The following is an 18339-nucleotide window of genomic DNA, read 5'->3' as shown; positions in this document are numbered from 1 at the left end:
TATTCGTACCAAGATGGTGCGTAACCTGAACATAGTACCAGGTTAGGGTGGTTCAGGCTGTGCGTCATCTTGGTACAAATACTTGAGGAGCACCCCACAAATGAGTTAAAATGATGACGCCAGTTCAAATATATATAGAAACATGACAGACCATGCCTCCAGCGTTCTGGGAACCTAAAACTGCCAAGTTCAAATGTCCTAATAATTATGCCGAATAGACATGGCTTTGGCAATTAAAGCAGCTTCCTTGTTGGCTTCTCTACGCCAACATATCTGTAGGTTTCTTCTGTCTAAGCCAGAATATTGATTGTGAAAGCCTTTTAATAAACACCAACTCTTGCTTTATTCACTTCTTCCCTACAGTTTTGCTCATTTCGTGGTTTAGGAATCCCTTATAACAATAGTTTCAAACCTTTTATGGGTTCTGGGGGATTTTTAGCACCCATGGCCTCCCTGTTTGTGATTCCAGTGGTATTTAGAGAGTTGTTTTGATTGGTAGATTCCAAATCCCATTATGTTGAAACAATTCGTGATCAACAAAGTAAAAACACCCTGTGAAATAAGCTTATCGAGCAATGAGCTGTGAGTTTTCTTGTGAAGTGAGAGTAGAATCAGTTTTGCGGTCAGCTGTATGGCCTCCTCCAATTGCTCTGCGGCCCTCAGATGAGAACCCATGCCTTATAAGTAGGGCTGGGCATTTTCGAATACCTAATGATTTCAGAATCGAATCTCGAATACTTGAAAAGTATGAAATTGTATGTACTTTCTTATTATTTTAGGTCCTCCAGACACATAAATTACTGGAAACATAGAATACATTCCTGACGATAAAAAAACACGTTTTCATCAATACCTCAATACAGAAAAGAGTCATAAGTCAGAATTGTGTTGAAAAAATATGGCTTCCATGAAAAAAAAATTGCAAAATTTACTTCCACCATCGGAAGAGTAAAACAAGATGGCGGCAATTCGAAAATTTGCTCTCAACCTATTCGAATAATTTACTATTCGATTCGAAATGCCCAGCCCTACTTATAAGTCAACTGTACTGTTATGATATAGGGTGCCATCCTTAACATTATCAAAGGCAAATGCCATCTGCAAGCCCCCCTGGAAGATACAGACTCCCAACCTGTTAACTCCGAATAAACCAATTTTATTATTCACATTCAACGGAAAAACATAACACAATAACGAAAAAAAATGTTTGGCATGATAAAACAACTAACATTTATAAAATAACAAGAAAGAAAAATGGTAGTTCAAGTCTATCATGGCCCTGGGGGAGAGACATTATGGTGAAAAGACCTAGTCAAGTGCATTGACTCGGATGATAGGAAAAACAAAATTCCGGCTCTGAATTATAATATAAAACAGTGGTTCCCAACCTTATAGGCCCTGTTTATCATTATAGTGGTATTTATATGATTCATAGATTCCAAATCCCATTATGCTCCAACAATTCATGCTCAATGAAGTGAAATAACCTTATCAAGCAATGAAACTAGGAAGAAAGTTTTCTTGTAAAGAAAAAGTAGAAAAATCAGTTTTGCGTCTAGCATTGTGGGACTCTTCCATCTGCTCCATGCCCCCCTCGGGGGACCAAGGGCCCCAAATGAAAACTCCTGATATAAAATAATCTAAGAAAATCGGTTGGTTTAAACCAGAATTTGAAAAAAATCAAAGTTGATTGACCGAGGGGCCAAAATTAGAAGCGAAAGGATATTTGCAGGCCGGGAAAGGGGGAAGCACCCGTAAGGGGGTTAAAACCTGTACATATAATTAGGATAATGGTATGATTAAATTGTTACGATTATACAGTGCTTAAACTGGGATGATGACATAACAATTGACGGTATCTAGATCGCAAAAACATACAGTTAAACTATTTCACTTGAATTAGGCGGGAATATCAAATCGTTATGCGCAGTTCGGGAATCACTGGACTATATGATTTGTAGGTATTAATTTTGTTATCAAACGCTCGAGGGATTCGATTGTTGAAGCGATTGCTTTCTTGAACGATTCAGTGCATTCTGGATTTAATTCTAAATAAAATCAAACAATGAGCAATGATCGAACATTGTCTGCAAAAATAAGGGAACCTTAACATAACACATGACTGAAATTACAGTACATATACCATTGCAATAATTCTCAGTCCAAAGCGACTGTTTTAACCTCCATTTCAACCTGCATTTATTAACTCTCTATTTTAATAAACCCCATGATTCATTAATTCAAATGCAGATAGAGAGGGGTTGTCGTTAGGAACAAATGTCGCTTTGATCAAATAAAAAATCATTTTTGAATGCCATGACTTCATCATAAAAAAAACGAAGATTTTCAAAATCTGTCAGCTTCACATAAACAAAGTGTACACTTCCATAATTTTTCATTGTGTTTGGCACAAATGTCGTTTCGATCAAATAAAATTTCATTTTCGAATGTCATGACTTCATCATAAAAAATCGAATATTTTCAAAATCTGTCAGCTTCACATAAACAAAATGTACACTTCCATAATTTTTCAATCTTATATATTAAATCAAAATTATAATTTATAACCAAATAATGTAAAAACACCATATTCAAACAATAATTCTATTGTTTTGATTGACACAGAACTGAAAATATAAGTAACTGTAAAATATAGATGGCCACATTCAGCGGCATGTGAAACTCTTCTGCTGCCTGGGCGAGTTTCTGATAATGATGCCCCTTATATCTAACTTCATAATTCGGGAAAATAAATAAATTATAGACATTGTTATACACAAGGTCAAATATAAGAGTGTTTCTATTATTATTGAATCAAACCAAGCAACATACTCGCCCCTCTACAATGTATAAAGATCAAGCTCTTTTGGCTACTGCCCCTTATGTCCTCCCCTGGCCATATTTGAACAGATGAACCATGTCACAATGCAAAAAAAAATTGATTGTGTCTAACGCAATTCCTTTCGTCACAATTCAATTGCAAAAAATATTTGAAAAAATTAAAAAATTTGAATGTTTAGCAAACACCTGGGGCATGGCATGATGGCCTTAGACCAGAGGTGGTCTGGTGGGCCATTAAGTGTGACGTAAAAAAAGTTCCATTTTATGAACAATATTTACAGTGTTATAAAGCAAAGTTGGAAAACAATAAGCCTCGTGCTAAAACTAAATTTAACCACAATCTCAACAAATTCCTTGAGCTATTTTGAGCTGAAACATAAAAATTTGGTTTCACAGTCTGGTTGTGGCAGCATCAGGCGGGCCAGATTGAATTACCAGAGGGGCCGCATTTGGCCCGCGGGCCGTACTTTGGCCATGTCTGGATTAGACCCAACTATATGGGCATCACAGCATTCACAGAGAGCATATCTTAGTTCCAAAAACATGCTCATAGGCCAGTGCTTCACAACCACTGGGTCACAACATTGACTCGACTTCGAGCCAAAACGCAATGTGTTGAGTTTAAATACTATGTTGCTCGTGAGATTGTCTCGACCTGATCATAAAATATCCAGTATGCAAGCTAAAGTTTCGCATTAATGATAAATTGCATGAGGATACATTGTTTCTTTTCGCATATGTCAACCACAATCTTATTGTGGGTTGGGCAAAAAAAATGGGTGCAAAGTGAAAAAGGTTGGAAAGCAACGCTGAACCAGAAATATTTCGGTCAAGTCCCAAATAATCCAATAATTGGATTCAGTTTCCGCCTTATTAAATTTCATGGTACTCCAGAAGTACGTGCACCAGGACACCGAAACGTCGTATGTGTACCAGGTTATAGTGAGGCCATAAATTTAGGTACAAATACTACGAGAGTCACTTGGCTTGTCCCCGAAAAATCGGAACAAAATTATGGCCTAACCTCAACCTGGTACACATGCACGTTCCCGTGTCTGCCATCTTGGTGCATATACTACTGGAGCGCCATTGGCCTGTAAAATACCGGTTCGTGTCAAATAAAATCCAATGCTCAGGACAATTCCAATTAAAAAAGAAGACAATAATACATTTACAATTTTAACCCAGCAATTTGGTGGGAATTTCCCACTATTTAAATATCTAAGTATAAAAATAGAAAAGGATTCGGTATTTGGATTCAATTTGAGTATCCTAGAATAGTAAATCATTCTACATTGCCCAAATATTAAAAAAATCAATTTCAAATATTTTAAGGCAGTAGTTCCCAATGTTATTTAACTTGGGGGGCCAAATTTAGAAGGATATTCGCAGGCCAGAAAAGTGCCCTCAAGGGGCCGATCGATACCGTTACGCATAATTAAGATATCGGTATAAGTGAATTGTTACAAATATACACATGCTTGATAAACTGTGATAATGACATAACAATTGAGGGTATCTTTGGTGGACCATATTAAATCAATTCACGCTCGCCGTGAATGGCCCACTGCCCGCGGTTTGGGAAGCACTGTTCTAAGATAATTTATTTTGCAAGTATTTCAATTTCTTTGCATAAATCTGAAATTTTAATTGTGTCGAAGGCGACACCTTTTTCAATCAACGATAATTGAGCTCAATTTTTTCGGGCTCTCTCCCCACCAACGTTAGCTTGAGAGCAATTCCATTGGAAGTTCAAATTTAACATGCCGATGTCGCATCGGCCTCGGAGGTTTTTCGAAACAATTCACAAGAGGTGGTGGTTTGAGTTTATCGGTAGTGGTTGGAGTCGATATAAATTGCTCAAGGCTTTTTTCTTCCCAAGACGGCGACGATTTATCAATTTTACAATCAAAATTTGGTTGAATCGATTCTTCCTCAATGTGGGCGGAGTCTTGTTCAATAGACCAAGACGAGGTAGCGCAGCCAGAATCTGATTCATTGAAATTAGGCCCATTTATTCTGCTAGAGGAGTAGACGATACGGTTCATTTGATTCTGCGAGTTCAAACACGAATAATTATTAATTTCATTTAACCTGACGACCTTGCACGGCTCAGCGACTTCCAATTCATTAAAATTTCTGAAAGGAGAATTGTCCCCTGATCGAGACTTTTTGTACAACCTATTTGCATTTGAATCGACAGAATCCCCACTTTCAGGGATTTGCCCAGTTAAGCACTGCATTGGTACTTTACGTTTCAGAGAATTTCGCTTCTGAGAATAGTCAATCAAGTCTCCAGATCCCCATAACTGAGGAAAGTCTTTGAAAATAGAGACATTTATAGTCTGTTCCCCAAAAGGGAAGACATCAGTAGTATGAGGAACCCTGTTTGCCTTCCGCTTTTTGGGCGGTAAAGTCGTGTCGCTTTGACAAGGTAAATCAATACCAGATTCTGATTGTTTATTCTGTACAAAGTCTTTGCTGACTGTAGTTTTACGTTTTGGTGGATTAATCTTAATTTTTCGTCGTTTTTCAGGTGTGACATTTTTCTTCGGTATGTCATGGCCACTAAATGGTGCATCGATTTCAGATTCTGATTTTTCTGGATTAGAGTCGGTTGCGCTTTGCTCTGGAATCTGAATTTCATACAATGCAGTTGGATCTGTCGGTAAATTTTCCTGACACTCGCTAGGTGGCATATCGTCTTCGTAACTGATTTCCGTTATCCTAAGTCTACTATGTGGCATACCGCTTTCGTAATCCGTTTCCGCAGAAAATAGAACATCAGATTCAATAGTAGCGTCTGATCTGGTTCGATTAGAAATATGACGCAACGAAATGTACAAATTTTGCAAGTATCGTCGTATTGTAGTAATACTCGGTAAATTATCGTCGTTACACACCCCTTCATTGAACAAACGCTCCCTTATCTTTCGCACGGCAATTAAAGAAGTGTCAGTTTTATATTCCATTATTTTTGCAGTTACTTCCGGCGTTAATTCTGCTGGTTTCTTATAACTTCTTCTAGAAACTCCTTTTTCAGGCTCTTTCTCTGATTGGTGAAGCCTTCGTATCCGATTTAACGATACTAAGCTATTTTCTGGCTTAGCGTCAGTTGCGTTTGGCTCTAGTACCCGTACCTCATACAGCGCTGTTGGATTTGTCGTTAAATTTTCTCGACGTAGAAGTGAAGGTATCTCTAGTCCACTAGGTGGTGTATCATCTTCGTGATCTATTTCACTTATCCTAAATCCACTAGGTGGCATATCTTCTTCGTAATCCGCTTCAGTGGAAGATAGAACATCAGATTCAAGAGTAGCGTCTGATCTGGTTCGATTTAGAATTTGACGTAACGAAATGTTTGATTTTCTTAAGTATCTCCGTATAGTAGTAATACTCGGTAAAGTATCGTCGTTACAAATGCCTTCAGCTAACAAACGTTCTCGAATTTTTCGAACGACAGTCAGAGGAGATTCAGTTTTATATTCCATTATTTTTGCGATTACTTCCGGCGTCAGTGCCGTTGGTTTCTTATATCTCCGTCTCACAACTCTCACTTCCGGTTTCCACTCTGATCGGTGCAGCCGTAGTATCCGATTTATCGATGATATACAAGAGGCTGGAGGCTTCTCTATCAACCTGTGAAAAATAGAATATTTAGCGGCCTCTATTAAATAATCTCTGGTAAGCGGTGTTAGTTAGATATTTCATACGATACTCAGCGTCAATATCAATAGTTTCAAAACTCTAGAATTCTAACTTTTAGGATTTAGGATTTACATATTTATCCCGGGGGAGAGGAAAGCCGATAAGACGGCTTATCCATATGCCGAACCACGGCCTCTCGTCCGGTTACCATTCCAAGTCGGGTATGGAATTAGTTATATTGTTTGTTTTCGGAAGCATGGACTCGGTGGTGGAGGAAGCCGTTAGATATTTAAGCCTTGTTTGTCGCTGCTTGATAGGTTTCTTGCAACTTCCCTTCCCCAGTACAAATGTGTGAATGATCGTTTTCTCGTAATTTGTGCTTGTGATATTTTTTTTGATGTTTGGAAAAAATAAACTTGACTTGACTTGTGGTTAAAGCATGTTGGATCATGTTAGTGTCCCCATGCCGGACCAAGAAAATTTTTTTTCTAAGTAATTATTTCAGAATTTATTAGAAAACTGCCACTTCGGTATACAATCTCACTTGGAGTGACAAGATCTCAATTGCATTCCTAACTGGTACTGATTGTGAGGGAGCCATAGGCCCCTGGTTGGGAAACCGCTGGTATAAGCAATTGGGTACTTCCCAAGTATTTAAACCAAGATGGCGGACACCAGAACGTAGTATGTGTACCAGGTTAGGGTCAGGCCATAATTTCAGGTACAAATACTACGGGAGTCACTTAGCTAGTCCCTGAACTCGTAATAGAACTAAAATAAAGAAAATTGGAATAAAATCATGGCCTGGTACTCATACCATGTGCAGGTGTCCGCCATCTTGGTTCACATACTACGGGAGTCACTTGGCTAGTCCCCGGAACTCCCGAACTAAAAATAAGGGAAATTGGAATAAAATTGTGGCCTAACAAATTTATATCCTAACCCTAACCTGGTACACATGCTACGATCCAGTGTCTGCCATCTTGGTTCATATACTTCGGGAGTACCGGCAGGGTAACTTGTACCATTATCTTTTTAAAGTTTGCTTTACTACGAACAAAATAGTCATAATATTTGTGTGCAATCATCAATAAGTGGGTCGGCATCAATTTCCCAACATTGTAACAAAGGCATCAGCTTGTGAAGAGACTGTTTATCATCAAATCACTTATGACGGGGGTATCCTGATCATCATTTGCCTTTGATACAGAGTTTAACTAGGGCAAGGATTTACTCTTCAAATGCGAGCCGCTTTCGTATGCGAATCTCACTGCTCGATGTGATCTCAATCACATACCAAAGTGACATCAATTGTGGTTAATTATATATAGTTAATTCCAATTGTGATGCCACTTTGGCAGGCGTGTAATCTCATAAAGACATTCTCATACAATGCCATGACCTTAACCCTAACATCATTATGCCAAAATAGTGAATATTTAGACCACTTCAAAATTAATCATAACCACCCGAACGCACTTTATCAGGGCTGGGCATTTTCGAATACCTGATAATTTAGTCAATTCTAGTCAATTTTCAATTAGAGCTCTTAACCCTGGTTACGAAAATACGAAAATCACTAAGATCCCACAACTTCTAAGATCGCATACCAAAGTTCCACCGAAAACTGTATACGTACCTGTCTCGAATCTCCCATGCGTATATGTTTGGGTTCTCTCGTTTCAATTCAATAATTTTCTTCACAATCTCAGGAGTGTAAACTTTACTTACTGCTCCCGCAACGCCTGGCTGAAGACTCCCGGTCTCGCGATACCTGAAAAATATAAGAAATTGCGCTTAGAGCATTCGAAGTGAAGTGAAGATAGAAATTTTAACATTTACACAGGAAAAATACTCAGTTTTCCACAAGAAAGAAGCTGAAAACATGAATTGCTCTGCTACTCGCTAATAAAACAAATTTCCAGAACAGAATTGAAATGAGTGAATGAGACATAATAGGAGAGTTGCAATGTCCAAATCTGAACTCAAAACGAAAGAAACTACTGGAAGCTTAGCAATTACGCCCATTGAACTGTACAATGACTCTACAATAAATGAATGTCTGATACCGGTTGCATTGCTATTTGATTTCAATTCTTTAGTCGACCACAAGTCATCAGAAAATTTGTGAGGAGACCATTATGCAAAATTTATCAAACAGTTTGAGAACCACTGGGTTAGAGTCTACCCCAGGGCGACCTCGAAGACAACTTTCAAGTGTCCAGTGCGACCCAGGTCAATATATATATTTCTCATGAAACTTTGGAGCTTTTTTCACGGAGCTTTTGAGTTTGGCCATGTGGTGGTATTAAGTAAAATAGGCTGAAACCAAACAGTAATGTCACAATAAGCACCTACATTTTCTATAGCATAAGCATAGAGAGCGATGCCTATGGGCTTGTTTTACAGTAAGTCACGGTACAAACTGCTAAATTTAACATGGTTTGTCGAATCTTAGATGTTTTGTACATCCATCCTCTACCATACCTCAGCCACCCCACCGACCCCATGACCTGTTTGTGACCCTACCTACTCATCACTCTGACCCAACTTGGGGTCGCGACCCCTGGTTTGGGAACCCCTGATCTACCCCAACTTCTTATAAATGTGGTAGCGGTTTTTATGGGTGGTTTACATGGGCTCAGTGGTGTAGTGCATCTTCATATGCTACTGGAAAATAGTATCGCTGACTCGACGACTTTGATAATCTTTTCGCAACCTCTCGTCCATTGCAGTTGAAACATTGTACGTTTTTTTGATGAATTCATCCAATTTTAGTGATGTCTGTTGCACGACGAAAATAAATATCTGAATCTGATGAAAAATTATACAAAAAAATTATTAATACATACTTTTTCAAAATCCTACTGGCGCATGAGTTTGCAATTTCCAGTCTTCTAGCGATCGCGACGACATTCAACCCTTGTTCGAAGAGTTTAATGATCTTTTTTCTTTTCCAACCTTCCAGTGGTGGCTGGAGTTTCTTTTTAGTCACCTCTGGAGGTGGTTTGAGTCTGTTTTTACGCTTTGGTTCTTTCTTCACTTTTGAGAGAATTTTTTTCCTCGATACTTTGTCATTTATGCGACGAATAAGTTTCAAAACTGTTTTGCCCATTTTTTTTTTTGATCTGCAAAATTCGAAATAAAATGAATTTTCTTCAAACTCATGTTGAACAAATTAAAATCTGAAAACAATGCTATATTCAGACCACTTTTTCAAATACTGTCCATATTTATACATCAAAGATGGCCCGGTGCGAACGGCTACCAAAATCTAACGATATGTGAGGAATTATTGTTTTTGGTAGGACAGGATTGGTATTGCCTACCCAATTGAGCTCGGCAGTGTGACGAATCGTGCTTAGCGTTAGGAATACGCTCAACACCACACTTCCGATTACCCTGTGTGGGTTTGCAGGTTCGAATCTCAAGTGAGGATAATTACTGGCGAGAGGATTGCTGGAGTCGACTACATTTTCCTCCACCATCAAATCTAAGCATCTGCAACAGATAACTTTCTGAATCTCATATGCATTGTGATGATTTGTGTCTTAAAATCTACCAACTCATCTAACAGTCACGACATTTGACCCTGCAGACGCATGCTGTTCGTCCTTTAATAACACGGTGTTTTGATTTGAAAGTCATTACTTATCGATCTTAAGATCGGTAAGTATATTGATAGGTATTTGTCTGTTTGTATGTATGTCTGTCTGTGTGTGTGTCTGTTAGATGAACGCGATATCTCGCGAACGCGTGGTTGAATCTGCTCCAAATTTTGCATGTGCATGCATCTTACCTCGGACCAGAAGCCTATAGATTTTGGGTTGATTATGTCGTATAATTAGCGAGTTATTAACTAATTACCGATCTAAGATCGATAAGTCTTCGGTCTCCGACCGATATTCTCGTTCTTTGGTTCGTGCTGCTTTACAATTCTTAGTTTACGTTACTTGTTTATTTCTGTGTTAGGCTTATCACACCTGACATGAACTGATAACCAGACATAAGGTCGTGGGTTGCCATGTGATTAATTGAGTCGCTTATCGGCTTTCCTCTCCTGTGGGATGGGTATGTAAAGATGAGGTGGCCACTCATATAACAGTGTGGAGCTTGTGAAAAGCCTTGTTTGGAGCAGAAAATGGAGGTATATATATAAAAACTAATTCCATACCTGTTGAACACCTTTATTATCTCTTCTACCTTTTAGTACTCCTCTTCAAATATCCATAAAATACTTAAAACCTATGCTGAATATAAGGCAGTTAGCCTATGGCACCTACAATGAAAATAGAGCATTCCATATTGTTAGCAATTACTAAGCAAAGCATATAATAGTTAATGTAACACCACAATAAGGTATAGTAAGTTTACACTTCAGGTCCATATCTGGATAGTGTGGTATTCTCGATTTTGAAAACATGAATTCAATCTACGGTAATTCAAATTTGAATATTTTAAATAACTATGTATTTTGGACAGTTTTTGCATTTTGTTAAATTTCACGAAATACTCTTAAATATTGAACATACAGTTTTCTAAATTGGGCCATATTTAACGAGGAGACAGTTTATCATACTGTAAATATAGAATGTGGAATAAAAATACTATATGGCATTGAGGCAACACTAAAACCCAACGAGAGGGTTTTAATACAAGTCGGCAAATGTAAATTTAAACAAACAAAAATGCAAAATTTATTTGGGAATATTGCAAAAAATAAGAGCTCTTTAAGAAGCTATCTAACCATACTTTGAACTTATATTCACCAAATTATTTCAATAAAAATAGTTTGGAATTCAAAAATATACATTTTTCTCATTTCTACAAAACAATTTAGCAAAATTTCCACAAATTCAGCGTTTTCGGTTAGGTCCCTCGACTGAATACCTTATTACATCAAAACCTAGAATACTTAACTAACCAGATATGGGTGTCACTGCTTCTCATATATATGCTAAATATAACTGTACAATGCTCAGATCAATGATAATGAAACTTAAATGTAAAAAGAAAATTTGCAGCCAGTCATGGCCTGAGGCTAAACTATTATGTCAAATCAATTATGGAAAACAATGTTCAGCTAAGTATGGCCATAGATAAAATATGTATGTTCGCAAGTTCAACTTGACTCTGAATCAAAATGTTCAAATTTTTATGGATGCATTTTGCAGCGTAATTGGTATATGGTTAGTAATTTAGTATTGCTTTCCAGTAAAAACAAATATATTTCTGTAATGTTTTGTTTGGTCTCCTCAGATTATTCCGATCGACATAGGCCTGACACCAGACGTGATATTACATAAATACATTTGTGCTAGTATGCAACAAGAATCTTGAATTACATAGAACATTCAAACTTATCATTATTAATAAATGCGGGAAATCTATCATGAATCTGCAAAATAACGAAACAATCAAATTATGAAAATTTTCATTGATGCATTTGGCAGCATAATTATTATATTCAAGCAATAATGGTCTTGAGATCCAGTAAAATGAAATTTCCGCCGATTAGTAAAATGTACTGTTTGATTCGGTTTGAAATGCCCAGGCAATGAATTGATATTCTAGCCCAGAGGTGGGCGACGATGTCGAAAAGCTATCAAACGTGATGCGAATCAAGACAGTATTACATTAAATGTCATTTGTAATTTTTTAATCGGTGTGGAAAAATTATGATTCAATAGCCATCTGTTCGATTTTTAACATTCTAAAAAATATGTGCGGCACACCAAGACTTGCAACCCTTAATTTTGCGAGCGACAAAAGACTGCTGACTCCTGTTCTAGTCAGTACATAAATATTGTATACACAAACTATGAAATATGTAACTAAGAAAGATTTGAAATTGATAAAACTGAATAAATTACTATTTTTAACATTACAATATCTGTTAATTCAAATTTTTTTTAAATATTCCTACAGCTGTCCTAACCCCCTCACACCATTCTAGAACGCTATTTACGTAAAATAAATGAAAAATGATAAATAGGACACAAGAACATGATAGACAATATTCCACTGTCATTCAAAGATTACAAATATACAACATATTGCTACAGTAAACCCAAAGTAACTTATTACACATTTGTCAGAAATGATCTTTTTGATTTCCTGCTAGTATAGACCAAGGGTTGTCTTTTGGTTTGGGTTTTAAAGATGTATCTATTTTATTTTTGATAGGTGGTGCCTTATGTCCATTATTAGATTTGGCTGTGAGAACCAAACTATTCCAAAAATGTGATTCTTCAAAACCTTGAAATGTGACATGAGCTAAATTGATTTTACTATGGCCTTGTGTTATAGCAGTGGTTTCCAACCTGGGGCCACAGACAGTTGGTGCCCCCCCCCCCCCTCCAGGCTGGGAAAAAAAACTGATTTCCCCTTACAATAATCTTGTATCAATAATTTCCTGTTCATTTACATTGCTTTAAGGTTATTTCACTTCGTTGAGCATGAATTGTTTAAACCTAATGAGATTCAGGATTTACCAATCGATAAAATAGCACTATAAACTGTAATGATGGAAAAGAGGCTGGGAAAAAAAACTGATTTCCCCTTACAATAATCTTGTATCAATAATTTCCTGTTCATTTACATTGCTTTAAGGTTATTTCACTTCGTTGAGCATGAATTGTTTAAACCTAATGAGATTCAGGATTTACCAATCGATAAAATAGCACTATAAACTGTAATGATGGAAAAGGGGGGGGAGTGGGCCACGAGCCATAAAAGGTCGGGAACCCCTGTGTTATAGGAAGATATACGATGACAAAAAATTGCAAAATGTAAACTACATATGTCAGGATGAGATTTAAATTTTTCTAAAAATTAACAAGAAATAGAAAAAGGAATGATAAATATATTATGCCAATTTTTCATAGCGACTTTTACTGATATGCAAGGATCTAATATATTTTTGGCGGGATTAGAATTGAAAATAAGGGGGGTGCGGCACCCAAGCAGTCTCACCCCATCAAGTTTCAGCAAGTTCGAATAAACTCACCAAGTTTCTAATTAATACAGCTCAAATGCATAACAATAAATAAATATCAGTAAATGGAGGATAGAAATATAAAGGGTCAAATTTGACCTAGCAATTCAAGAATAACTATTCAAAACAAAATCTGTTATCAACAATGGACAGTTTCGCTGCCATTTTTAAAATTTTGAAACTAGTAAGTCAAGCTATTTCAGCAAATATATAAACTAGGATTTTTTGGAAAATTTTTTCTAGTAGTAAGCATAAAATAAACTGCTATTCACCAGTAACCATATTAATATATAACTAGCACCTGAGCATGGACATTCGGAGTAGAAATGAATCACTTTTTTGACAAAATCTGCTCTAAGTGCACTCAATCAGAAGCAAAGACTTCAGAATAAAGTTGTGGACGGACTGAACCCTGCTGAAAATCCAGTATGCTGTACGAGACTACAAATTTATTTGGGACAGTTTAGTGGGAGGAGAGGGACTATTTTTTCTCAAAATGTTTCAGTCTGATTAGGGGGGAGAGGGGGGGGGGGGGCGTGCTCTTTTCAAAATATCCACACTTACTATTCAAATTAGATTCACTCTAGTTCTATTTTGCTCCATTTTGCAGAGTCGCAAGATACGAGTCATGCAATTTCTTTTGAGTGTCGTATACTTTTTTCAACTTTTTAATCTGACCTTTACTGAGTTCATTTCCATCGGTCGTTACTAATGGAAAGCCATCTTCATCAAATTTAGAATATTTATCTGTTTCACCCAAAAACATTTCTGTCGGAGAAATTTTGCTCTTTGCTAGTTTCGCGGCTTCTTGTTCAGCCTTTTTCTTTGCAGCCTCTTCCTTTTTCTTACGTTTGATTTCTTCGATCTTCAGTTTTTCTTCTTTTTCACGCATGAGTTGTTCCCTGTCAACAAGTTTCACAACTGTTTCCGAATTATCTAAATCTTCGAGTCTCACTCCGAGTTCTGGAAGAACATCATCTCGCACTTGATCGCATAATTTTAACGCTTCAGTGACTTTATGCTCCCTAGCAATCTTTCGAACATTTTCGCGAAAATCTGCAAATGCTGTTAAATACGGCATAACAGTTTCTTCTAAATCGCTTGAAGCGGAACCGCTAGTTTCCAACGGAAATCCGATTGAATCCACGTTACCACCTTCAATTGCACCGAAAATTCTCATCAATTTTGTGACGTATTTCGCAATAGTTTTCAGTAACCAACCATCCGGAACCATTTTTAGTTCTCTCTTTTTTGCAATGTACGTGTTTGTCGTTGTCGCAAGTTGTTTTATACAATGCATTGCTGTACGAGTGTCTACATTGTCGCATAACGCGGCATGGACATTCTGTTGATGCTGATTAAAATTTTTATTCAATGCGACCTCCTCCTCCTCCCACTTTTTAAAATTTTCCGGTTCAGTAAACGAAGTCCCTCGCAAAATATTTTTAATATTCAAGAAGAACTCGCTAAGATATTTTTCATACTGCATGGCGTCTGACATAGTATTGCTAGAATAATCGAGCGTATCCTTCCAAGAGTGCAATAAAAACGCAAATCGAAGTTGTCGAGCCGTGTTTTTCTTCAGCGCATCTTTTATAGTAATAAAATTCTTTAAAGATTTTGACATTTTACATCCTTGTATAGTCAAGTGCCCTGAGTGCAGGAAATATCTCACCCAGTGAGAGTTATTATGATACGCTTCTGACTGCGCTAACTCGTTGTCATGATGCGGGAATCGTAAATCAACTCCTCCTGTGTGAATGTCCATAGACCCGCCAAGAATGCATGACGCCATTACTGAGCATTCGACATGCCAACCTGGGCGCCCTTTTCCCCACGGAGAGTCCCATGCAGGTTCCCCGGGTTTTGAGGCTTTCCATAACGCAAAATCATTTTGTGATCGTTTCCCTCCTAAAGACAAACTTAAGTCTCCTTCGCCTTCTTGTAAAGCTTTTTGATCGCCAAAAGCTTCTGGAACTAATTTCGCGTAGAAATGTTCTTTAGAGTTGTCAAAATCTGACACAGAGAAATACACTGAACCATTAGCTTCGTAGGCGAAACCGTTTTCAATAATTTTCGCAACAAATTCAATATTTTCCGGAATATATTCGCTAACGCGGGTTAAAACGTCTGCAGGAGCCACGTTGAGGGCCTCCATGTCTTTAAAGTATTCTTTTTCCCAGTACCTTGGTAGTTCAGAGAAGATTGAATTGTCAGTTATGAAACCACCAAATTGCGCGTCAAGCCATTCAGCAAGAGGATCTTTACATTCTTGAATTAACGATTCAATTTCTTGTTTTGTAGACGAGGTATCGCCGCTCTCTATTTTTGATTTTTCTTCAGCAGGTAATAAGCTTTTTCCAGCAGTTTCTATTATTTTTATGAGCATAGTTTTCTTGTCAGGATCGGTTGTGTCATCAAGTTTTGATTTGTATATTTTTAAAGCATTTTTAGCGTCTTCAATTACTTTTTTCAATTCTGTGGCCCTCTGTTGGTATTCTTTTAACAAATGATTTTGTCTGGCGCGTTTTATAATTTTATCATCAATATCCGTGACGTTCATGCAATATAACACATCGTATCCGAAGTAGTCGGACAATATTCTACGTAAAATATCGAACGAAATGTATGAACGAGCATGGCCCATATGAGATGCATCGTAAACAGTAGGACCACAGCAGTACCACAGAACTCGGTTTCCAAACTGTGGAACGAAAACCTCTTTTCGTCGTGTCAAGCTGTTATATAATTTTAATCGGGGTTGGTCATCTTGAGTTGGAGGTGACCAATCAGGCTGTTGTCTCTTCGCTTTTGCTGTGACATCACTTTGACTCCCGTCCGCCATTATTCATTCAATACTGCAATAGCCCAAAAATACACTAAAAACTGTTTTAAATTTAACATATTAAGATTAATTTTCCATACAACGCTATACATTTCACTCAGAAAAAGGGTCTGCGAGAGAATAAGCTACTATAGTTTGTGAGAACAGGAAGAGGTAGAATATCTGAGATTCAAGTTACATTCAACATCCTGACATTACTGTGTAAAAATGGTTTGTCATAAAACACTATATTGAATATTTAAAAAGTAAAATTGAAATAGTACGGCACACTATACAGATCGAGAGAAATTGTCTAGTTTCAGAGAAACCCATTCTACTGATGATCAGACACCCCTCCTTTGGGTGACGTCTGGACATTGTTGTCCCTCAATATCAGTAATAATACAGTATAATGAAGTTGCGCAAAAAACACAAAAAAGCGCAATCTAATAACATCATCATTGAATGCCTCAGGAAAAATAATCCGATTTGCCGAAGAAAAAGAATTTCTGAATTTACATATTAATCCCGGGGACACGAGTTTATTTCGACCTCCCTTAAAATAAAATACACGAAACAAACAATGAACCCACAAAACATAAGAATGAACGGGTCTGGTATAATTTAGTACCACATGCACTTCTAGCCTAGTTGGCCTGGCTCAACAATTTTGCATATGTCAATCCTAACCCTCACCTGACTACGTCACCCAAAAAATACGTCATTTCGACGTCACAGTGGCGTAATAATGCCCACCAAAGTATGCGAATGGTCGTCCAAAACGCGCAGACGATCACCCGAAATCGAGCAATCAATTTCTCCAGTTTTCTTGCACAACGATCACGATAGGAGAGAGATCGTCATCGTCGGCGCAGATGTCATTTTGGGCGATCGTAATTATACTTTGGCAATCTCTATGACTGTATGACGTGATGGTGACGTCGTAGTGACGTAATTTTTGGATGGCATAGTCAGGTGGGGGTTAGGAATAGCATATGCAAAATTCGTTATGCTACGCCCACTGGAAGTACTTGTGGTACTAAACTATACTAGACCCGAAATGCGTGTGCCTGTTCACCCATTTTACGCACACAAACATACGTACCGGTAGGCTATTACAAAATAAAAACACGAACGTATACCTTCAGACAGTCAAACTATTGATTTATTATGTGTGGTAGATCACTTAAAATGTCCTGTTAACGGTTTTCCTTCCATAATCGATTTACCTATACATGAAAATAAAATAAAATCCGAACGGATCGGAAGCGTTGCTGCGTGCTGACGTTGAACGTTGCATCATAAAATGCCGCGTCTCTATAATTGCTTTGAGTGTTGCAAGGAGTCAATATCTCGAACACTTATAAAACTCATTTTATGTTAGTTCGAGCATCGATTTCGTTGTTTATTAAAGTAATTCGGACAACCAACAAAAATTCAACGGGGATGTAACACATAAAATTTGCTCAGTCGCTCCAATACTCAGCCTGGATGACCCCCAAAGGTTGTATCATTGCGTCCCAGTCATGTATTGAAAACGATCTGTTTATTCAATATTCATATATGTATGCATATATTGTTTTCTTGGTTTGACAAAATGAAATAAACTCTCTCTCTCCCTCTCCATATTTTTGGTATCCTGCTGGAGTTCTTACAGTTCAAATAAATTAACTTACGGTACCTTGCGCAGTAGATTGGGAGAACATAGAAAGAATATAATAGAACTTAGCATCTGTCAATCAAATGTCATCGTCTTTTGGGAATAAATATTAAAAATTTTGCTTTTGTAACAGTGTAAATATTGTCCATAAAATGTAACTTTTTACGTCACACTTACATGGCCCGCCAGTCTATGTGGGCAAAATTTTTGGCCCCTGTTCCAAAAACCTTGCCCATCCCTGCACCAGACTAACATTGCCTTGCCTATTGTAAACGCACTTGCAGTCGAGACGCAGCCGTAATTTCAAATTCCCTGGAGTCTGAGTCGAAATGTTGAATTCCCCAGAGTCAGAATTTCAGAGTTTTATGG

General features: G+C 37.5%; 3 protein-coding genes across 3 annotated transcripts in view; 1 reads left to right on the top strand and 2 right to left on the bottom strand.

The window, feature by feature from the left end:
* LOC120340712 (transmembrane protein 144-like) overlaps window positions 1-18339 on the top strand; it is a 73757-nt gene that overhangs the window by 18351 nt on the left and 37067 nt on the right. The gene's annotated exons all lie outside the window — the stretch shown is intronic.
* Window positions 1136-10781, bottom strand: LOC120329137 (uncharacterized). The gene is made up of 4 exons (XM_039395735.2): window positions 10664-10781; window positions 9342-9617; window positions 8129-8263; window positions 1136-6480 (listed from the first exon to the last, which is right to left on the bottom strand). Exons 2-4 carry the CDS (start codon window positions 9602-9604, stop codon window positions 4566-4568), a joined length of 2313 nt encoding a protein of 770 aa, XP_039251669.2. The 5' UTR covers window positions 9605-9617; window positions 10664-10781; the 3' UTR covers window positions 1136-4565.
* Window positions 10769-16397, bottom strand: LOC120341654 (cysteine--tRNA ligase, cytoplasmic-like). The gene has a single exon (XM_039410208.2). It carries the CDS (start codon window positions 16329-16331, stop codon window positions 14076-14078), a length of 2256 nt encoding a protein of 751 aa, XP_039266142.2. The 5' UTR covers window positions 16332-16397; the 3' UTR covers window positions 10769-14075.

This window comes from Styela clava, chromosome 14 (assembly GCF_964204865.1).
Source record: "Styela clava chromosome 14, kaStyClav1.hap1.2, whole genome shotgun sequence".
Classification (NCBI taxonomy): Eukaryota; Metazoa; Chordata; class Ascidiacea; order Stolidobranchia; family Styelidae; genus Styela; species Styela clava.
Note: the sequence above shows the minus strand (reverse complement) of the source record. Positions and strands in the feature narration are given on the sequence as shown.